At 39.2% G+C, this 9,391-nt stretch overlaps 1 protein-coding gene across 1 annotated transcript in view; it reads right to left on the minus strand.

Moving 5' to 3' along the window:
* The window catches only part of TrpA1 (Transient receptor potential cation channel A1), a 249,076-nt gene that overhangs the window by 26,250 nt on the left and 213,435 nt on the right, over positions 1–9,391 (minus strand). Inside the window, 2 exon segments of the mRNA XM_070087089.1 lie at positions 7,494–7,647; positions 8,193–8,319. Coding sequence (XP_069943190.1) covers positions 7,494–7,647; positions 8,193–8,319 — 281 coding nt within the window.

Genomic DNA, 9,391 nt, shown 5'->3' on the forward strand with positions numbered 1-9,391 from the left:
TATGTCCACGTTATGCGTGGCAGAGCAGGAGGGAAGGCATAGAGAAGAGTTAGTGCATAACGTAGCTAGACTGATTAATCAATAATTAGGCATAATAAAAATCAAGACATCGTGGCTGGAACAATTCACAACACTCCCACAAACTGGAAATGAAAAATAAATCACATTTTGGTGTGTCTTGGTGTAACTGTAGCTTAGAAATATTGGATTCATGTGTTACATTATAATTATTTAAATATAGTATTTAAGTAGTTGCATTTGTTTATTAAGAGTATCTGGCATATATTAATTTTTAGCAGATAGACTGCCTAGTTTTGCTGCCCAGATGTTTATATTTTATAAAGTTAGTGTTTTCATAGGCAGGGGCTGTAAAATTACATGATTTTAGGCTAGGCTATTCTACGAAGATCGGCGAAACTTGCAAGAATAAGTTGGCGACTAAGGAATAACATAATTTTGAAATTTAATGGGTTTTAAGGAGGGGTGTGTTAGCTTTGTCAGGGGAAGAGTAAGCATTGTTTTATTGATCAATTTTTGAGAGAGATCTGTTTTAGAAGACTGATTATATACTGGTAAGGTGCTCTGATGCTCATATTGAGGATTTGAATAAAATGTAAATGGTTACAAAGTAGGATTAGATATTAATTTAGGATTTTTGAAATCTAGGTATAAACTCTTTTAGTGAATTTTTTTATTATTCTTACAAGTTTAGATTATATTTGCAGAAAATTTGGGTAATTTTCCTAATATTTAAATGTAATAATTGGTAGGGATGATAATATTTATATAATAATGCAGGTGTGTAGCGTCAATGTGATTTTTCAAAGGTGATAGTCACCGGCAACCAATATATTCCCAATAATTTACTTATATAATGTAGTAAGTTAATTAAGTAAAGTGGAATTATTGTAATATTTAAAGACTTAATATTCTGGTAAGGAAAATGTATTACATACCCAGAAATATCACTAAATTTTAATAAACATGTGTATACAAAATAGGAGAGCAGTAGAAGCAAAAAACGGGGAAGAGGAGCCTTCTGGTACATGTATATTTCTCTAAGTTTGTAGTGTCCTTTAGAAATACTAACGGCGAAATTTTTACTACAAGAAAAATAAAGAGGAAATGCGTCTGGAAGGGTCCAGATATATAAATAAACGGAAACATAAGGATGATTTGGAAAGAAACGGGATGCGGTAGCTGGATGACGCCATGTTGGCTCTACCTGGTGACTTCAATAATTTAGCTTGGCCTTCCAGTGTGTATTACAAAGCACACAGCAAGTAAGGTTACTTGATAGTGGCCAATTTTCTTGTAGTCTTGCCAGAGGAGGCTTTAGGATATACCACCAATGTAATAAATTTTGTTAAGTGTAATAGGTTTTATCTATAAAATAATTAGATTAATAATTATAAACTTGTAGACATAACAAAATACTTAAACAAGTCAAGTCCACTTAAATTCACAATTATACAATCTACTTAATAATCACTTTAACTGACGTAAATTTTCATAATAAATATTCAGGAATCATATGTTCCTAATCCAAGGTCCTGGAGATAGTGGGGGACTGAGACAGTGGACAGTGAATGAGAGACACTGAGATCCCAGTGTCCCTAAAGTCAAACAAGTCTCCAAGAACATCAACTTCAGTACGTTGTAATTTGTTTGTGTGTCAGGAGTTCTTCCCCGTGTGTGGGTCAAATATTAATTTCGATATTTTGTTCTTGTGAAAATCCCCCAATATATATATATATATATATATATATATATATATATATATATATATATATATATATATATATATATATATATATGTATGTATATTTTATTACATAATATGGTTCAAAAAGGTTTAAGAGACACATTGTTGATATACAGATGGCATATACAGTACATGAGATGTGAGAGATAAATATCTAGTATATATTGTTACGTGTTTCTCACTGATTATAATGCGAAAATCTCATCCAGCTCCTGAGAGCTGGGGCGCGTGTCCAAAATACAGCAGACATTACCCCTCTGAACAGCCGCACTGAGTCGCTGGAACAGAAAACTAGCTGCCCTGGGATCCATAGTTACTCTAATGATTTTTTTGCCTAACTCCTTAAGGAACTTAGATACACTCTTTCCCCATGAGCCAAGGGTCTCTGAGCCTATGGGGACAAACATACAATGATGGGCAAGTTCTCCATATTTGCTAGACTTTTGTGACTCCCTGAAGCTGGCAACTGCCCCTCCTTCCTCCCTGGTGTTTTGGAGGTAGGCATCAGCCAAGGTAGATGCATATGTGTAGTCCCACACCACCTGCTTACCGTCTGTCCAGGCTTGAAGTGTGATACCATCTGGACGCTTCTGGCTGCCATCAGATCTGCATAATTGGGGTGGCTCCCTTACTGCTGGGCATCCGGCTGTTGTTAGGCTCCTCTTGATAATGTTATTAACCTCCTCATGTCTTGCAAACTTTCCCTCGGATTTACGGTACACAAGACCATGGTACCCGAATCGATCTGCTGCTTCACTGGCACAAATACACCTGTGTTCGGCGAGAATAGGGGCGGCAAGTCGAAGGGCAACACCAATGGGGATGGTTTGTGGGCCGAGCCGTGTGCCAAGGCTGGAGTTGGGAACAGCCAACAGAAAGTCCCCTGCATGAGGAGCTCTCACTGCCAGGAGGCGGGCTCTATCCTTCCCTGACACACTCTGAAGCATTGTTGAGGCTATTTTCTCCACTATTGGGCCATCCCAGTGCGACTGTTTGTAGTTGTTGGGGGAAGCAGGTCTTGTTTCAGAGCCCGTTAGATTATCCCAGATCATGGCTCCGTCAATGAACTTTTGGTCCTGGACTCCAATCTTATCCCTAAGATGTTCAGGGAAAATTGCTGCTACAAGCCCTCTGGATGCAATGCATGATATATATATATATATATATATATATATATATATATATATATATATATATATATATATATATATATATATATATATATATATATATATATGCAAAACAACCACTCTGAAAGAAGGTGTTTAACCGTTGTGGGATCTGATAGTGAGGTGTTGGCCAGACCCCTTATATACCTTCCTTGGATGCTTTGCTTTCATAGTTCCTTGATAATGTGAGTAGTCACGAAAGCGCTTGGAATTTCTCTATTCTTTCAGAGTGGTTGTTTTGCATATTTTGAAATCACCTGTTTACTGTGATCTTATTGCATACACACACACACACACACACACATATATATATATATATATATATATATACATATTTATATATATAAATATATATACATATATATATATAAATATATATATATATATATATATATCTTATTGTGACCACGAACGAGTGGTATTGATGTGTTTTCGCCCACCATGAGGCAGGCCAAAGCAGCATGGGTTCGAGTCCTTGGCTAGTGCAGTGTTGTTATTGATCAATATCACTCGTTCGCGGTCACAATAATATAAAATACTGCCCGTTGAACTAGTACACCAAACAGGGACTAGAACGAAATTAGCCTAGAGTCATCCACACCATCGTGTGTCCTTGGGTAGGGAGTACCACATCCAGTTTCACTGGATGCCCTACTCTTAAGGATTGTATGGTTCAGTGGATAAGGGCGTCATGTGTTTTCGCCCACCATGAGGCAGGCCAAAACAGCATGGGTTCGAGTCCTTGGCTAGTGCAGTGTAGTTATTGATATATATATATATATATATATATATATATATATATATATATATATATATATATATATATATATATATATATATATATATATATATATATTAAAGGCACTAAAAAGAGCCCTGTTGTTTTGTCATTAGATAGGGAGCTGGTAATTAGCTGTTCAGTGTTTCTTATAATTTTTTTTTTTTGTAGATTAAGATGTGCTGGAGAAAGTTATGAGTGCAGGAAATGAGTCTTCTGTCCAGTGCAGCTCTAGCCATGGTTGAGGTGAGTGTGGCTCATCTTGTTTGATTTGGCACCATAATCTCGGCCTGGGATTGAGACGAGAAGGGATTTTTGTATGTTAGGGGACGGTAAAGGGCTCCTATACATCTGGAAGAGAGATGACAGCATCCCTGAACCTTCATGCTTAGAGATGGGCATGTAAGCTATGATTGTAGTGGAATAAGGCGAGAGAGGTTTTTTTCTTGTCTCGAGTGACCATAAATTATAGAGATAGTTACAGACTGCAAGTGTGAATATTATATATGAGTTTTATTTATATGGGCAGGTAGTTATATTCATGGCTACATGGGTTTCGGGGCAATGTAGAGGAAGCAACAAGATGAAGAGTAACTTTTGTGGTAACTCAATGTGCCTATTAACTATTGTAAATTACATTATTATTATTATTATTATTATTATTATTATTATTATTATTATTATTATTATTATAATCAAGGTCATACAGCGCTTCAGGGTAGGAATTGATGCAGGATCTATGGATAAATAAGAGTGGAGATGACAATAAAGGTAAAGTTAGGAGGGATTGTGAGGAGTGCTCAAGGAAGGGTTATTAATGTTTATGTAATAAATCAGTTTCTGTCCAAAAGTCGAAGAGGGAGTCTGTGTCAAAGGTCTATCAGCAAGGAGGAAAGATAAAGTAAGGGCGTTAAAGCGGTGAAGACGTCGGAGGAAAATTCTACGTGCTCGTTGATAGACAGGACAGTCCAATAGAATATGGGAAATTGAAACAGGAACTAGACAATTCTCACAAGTGAAACAGGACGCATCTCCACGAGATACCCATGAGTTAGACGAGAATGTCCGAAGCGAAGACAAGAGAGTATTGTCTCCCAACCTCGGTATCGATGACATGAAGGCCAGGAACCCAAACTTGGTTTGATAGAATGTAATTTGTTATGAGTCATATCAGACCAACGTTGTTGCCAACGGTTGAGAAGTTGGTCAGAGATTGCAGCAAAATAGTCAGGGAATGGAATACCTCTATATGAAACTGGTAGGTCATGTACTGAAGATCGCGCAGCAGAGTATGCCTGCGCATTGCCCTGAACATTACCATGACCAGGGACCCAACAGAAAACGATTTTTATATTTTTGCTAGTAATGCGGCGCAACCAAAGTTGTATATGAAGAACTAGGGGATGATGTGAAGCAAAATTTTTAATAGTTTGCAGAGCACTAAAGGAGTCTGAGACGATTTCAAACATTGAAGTAGGCATAGATGCAATATGGATAATTACAATGAGAATGGCATAGAATTCAGCTGTAAAAATGATAGCCGAATCTAATAAAGGACCATGCACCACACTGACAGGAAACATTGCTGCAAACAAAACACCATTAGAGGATTTAGAACCATCAGTGTACAGTGCAACGGCACGAGAATGAGATCGGAAGTGATTAAGAAAAAGAGAGCGAGAAGCAACTGTAGGGATTTGGGCTTTCGTACAAGGCAGTGGGGAAAAACAGACACTCACTGTTGGAACTTCCCAAAGGGGAAGTAAAAAGTTAGATGCTAGATGAACATATAAAGGGGGCAACTGAAGAGAAGACAAGAACGATGGAAGACGAATAGAAAAGTGACGAAGTAAACAGGGGCGACGAACAAATGATGGACTTCTGTTAACGTTCGTCACTATCCTGTATGTAGAAGGATCGTGAAGGTCACGAGAGCGGACAAAATAGCAGAGGCAATGAACACCACGACGATCGTTCAAGGATGGACATTTGCTTCTGCATATTGGAAGGTACTAGACCATTGAGTCTAGGGAGGAACTCATCAACGTTGTGATACCTAGGCTAGAGGCAAAGAACATCATCTATGTATCTGAACCACCTAGCTTTATCTGGGAGAATATCTTTAAGAGGTCTAGTCTCATAGAATTCCATATATAAGTTGCTGAGTAAGGGGTTGAGGGGATTTCCCATTGCCATGCCTTGTTTTTGAGCATAGTATTTACCTTGAAACACGAACTTGCAATCATTAACACAAAGTTTTATCAGTTCAGTTATTATGTTCGTGGGGTAAGGCATAGGGAAGTTTTCTAGTTCCTCTTCAAGGTACGAAAGCAAGTCAGGGACAGGGACTCTGGTGAACAGAGCTGTGACATCAAAGCTCCCTAGGGTAAAGTCATGTTGGACATTTAATTTCTGGAGCCTTTCAGTAAGGTCAACATTATTTTTAATATGTGCATCCGAGATTCTAGCGATCATGGGAGTTAGAAGGTTGACCTACCATTTAGATAGGTTAAATACTGCTGTGCCTACTGAACTTATAATAAGACAGGCTTGGTACTCTGGTTTATGAGTCTTGAATTTATTATCCCATAAGGATTCGGTAGAGTTGCCGACCTAGCCGACAAATTTTAATTAATTCATCATTCCCCTTCAATAACGTTTGGAGGTGTTTATTGAAATGGCTGTTGATCTGGTCGGTGGGGTTCTTAATGTGCGGTTCATACGTTTCATTATTACTCAATAATGGTTCAATTTACCTAAATATTCAGTTTTATCCAAAATAACAACTACCTTAGATTTATCACCTCTTGAGAGGTGCAAATTCTGATCATTTCTAAGTTCTTTATAAGCTTTTTTAAATCTTAATAGACAATTGGGGAGCACCGGCGGGAGTAATGTCCCATATACCATGCTTTTGCATATATTAAATGTATCAGGTGTCAAGTCACCATGTTTCTCCAGCATACAAAATGATTTTGCTAAGCTTACATAATTAACATCATTAGTTATTGAAGCCCTAACCCTCTAGGTACAGCCATACAAGGTACACATAGGTGATTGCAACATGGTGATTGCAACTAGTTTCGTGATTTATTGAATTAGATGGTCAGCAATATTATAATGATAATAGTAGTGATAATGGCAGATAGTGGATAATAATGATAGTAATGGTGTTAAACAGGGAAAAAAGTCAGGAATTGCCTAGTTATTATAAGAAACAAAAATCTGAATAGGAGAATTTACACAGACATATTAATTGGCACTGAGAGTATTTCCTGAATATTCTAGAACGTCCTGCAACATTGGCCATTACCAGTTGACAAAATCAGGGATTTATTCCTTTTATTTCATTAGTTAGAAGGTTGTTCACATTAGCCGCATTCTGTATGTAAATAATCCATTATTGTAATGTAACTTATGTCACATGACCTGTTCCCAGCGGTTAGAAGCTTAGGGCTGGTTATTAACTACCTCCTTATTATTTTACCTCACGGTATGTGCAAACTATGGGGACTGTTTCACCCGACCCCATATGTGGTGGGTTGTGGGGACCCCGGCGTGTGTACTATACTACTATTAATACTATACTACTACTATTATATCTACTACTATAAATACTATTTCTTTTACTACTAATTATACAACTACTGCTGCTATTACTATTACAACTGCTACTGCTACTACTACTAATATTAATACTACTACTACTACTACTACTACTACTACTACTAATAATAATAATAATAATGATAATAATAATAATAATAATAATCGTACTAACCGAAGGTGGTGAGGGGAAAGAGAAGTCTCTCTCCTCTAACACTCTCCTGGTAGAAAGGATAAACGAAGATATTGAGGAAGTCGACCTCACCCAGCATCATAGAGAAGGTGTGCATCATGGACATAGCTACGTTGGAGAAGGAGAGGTAGCCTCCCTGGGTAAAAAAAAAGAGGAAGAGGTTTGAAATTATTCTTTTTTTTTCACTTTTTATTCATATTAAATATTTTTTGGCTATGTTTAAAATGTGATAATTTTAAATTACTCATATAGTGTGAGTCAGTGGTGGTTGGTGAGTCGGTGGTGGTTGGTGAGTCAGTGGTGGTTGGTGAGTCAGTGGTGGTGGTTGGTCAGTGGTGGTTGGTGAGTCAGTGGTGGTTGGTGAGTCAGTGGTGGTTGGTGAGTCAGTGGTGGTTGGTGAGTCAGTGGTGGTTGGTGAGTCAGTGGTGGTTGGTGAGTCAGTGGTGGTTGGTGAGTCAGTGGTGTTCAGTAGAGGCATAAACTGTTGCAAATCGTAGCTGATAAAGCACACGACATATATTTACAAAAGTAAAAGGAAAGATCCTTTCTTGTTAAAGGAATACTGGGTTTTTAGTTAAGCCAAGACGTTCAAACCTCACCAGCGCTGTAAGTTGATCACCGCGTCGGGGGTAGAAGGTAAGGAGAGATGCAAGAGAGGAACATGAGGGGTGAGAAACTTACGTGTGACATGAGGATGTAGAAGGAGAGGCTGAAGGCTACGATGAGGACAGAGAAGACGAGCAGCACCTTCATCAGTGTGTTGAGGATCTCCAGGAACATGACGATGTAGATCCCTATCCTGTCGAACCTGCGGTATGTGGACCAGGTGAGCACATGGGCGCATGCACGCACACACACACACACACACACACACACACACACACACACACACACACACACACACACACACACACACACACACACACACACACACACACACACACACACACACACACACACACACACACACACACACACACACACACACACACACACACACACACACACATCAGATCCTGAGGAAAGATAGAAGGAGTAGAGGGGGAGGAGGGGTTGCACTGCTCATAAAACACCGATGGGGATTTGAGGAAATGGAAGGCATGGACATGATTGGAGAAAGAGACTACATTGTAGGTACAATTCAGTCCGGAGAACATAAAGTAGTCATTGGAGTGATGTATAACCCACCACAGAACTGCAGGAGGCCAAGAGAGGAGTACGAAGAAAACAACAGGGTGATGGTGGACACACTGGCTGAGGTGGCAAGAAGAGCTCACTCGAGCAGAGCAAAGTTACTGGTAATGGGCGATTTCAACCACAGGGAGATCGACTGGGAAAACCTGGAGCCACATGGGGGTCCCGAAACATGGAGAGCCAAGATGATGGATGTGGTACTTGAAAACCTCATGCATCAACATGTCAGGGACACAACCAGAGAGAGAGGGGAGGATGAGCCAGCAAGACTGGATCTTGTGTTCACCCTGAGCAGTTCAGACATTGAGGACATCACTTATGAGAGGCCCCTTGGAGCTAGCGATCACGTGGTTCTGAGTTTTGACTATATAGTAGAGTTACAAGTGGAGAAGGTAACAGGAACTGAAGGGGACAGGCCAAACTATAAAAGGGGGGACTACACAGTTATGAGAAACTTCCTGCAGGAGGTTCAGTGGGACAGAGAAATGGTAGGAAAATCAGTAAACGAGATGATGGAATATGTGGCAACAAAGTGCAAGGAGGCAGAGGAAAGTTTTGTTCACAAGGGAAACGGAAATAATAGGAAGACCAAAACGAGTCCTTGGTTTACCCGAAGGTGTAGGGAGGCAAAAACTAAGTGCAACAGAGAATGGAAAAGGTACAGGAGGCATAGGACCCAGGAAAAC

This window comes from Cherax quadricarinatus, chromosome 20, assembly GCF_038502225.1.
Source record: "Cherax quadricarinatus isolate ZL_2023a chromosome 20, ASM3850222v1, whole genome shotgun sequence".
Taxonomy (NCBI): Eukaryota; Metazoa; Arthropoda; class Malacostraca; order Decapoda; family Parastacidae; genus Cherax; species Cherax quadricarinatus.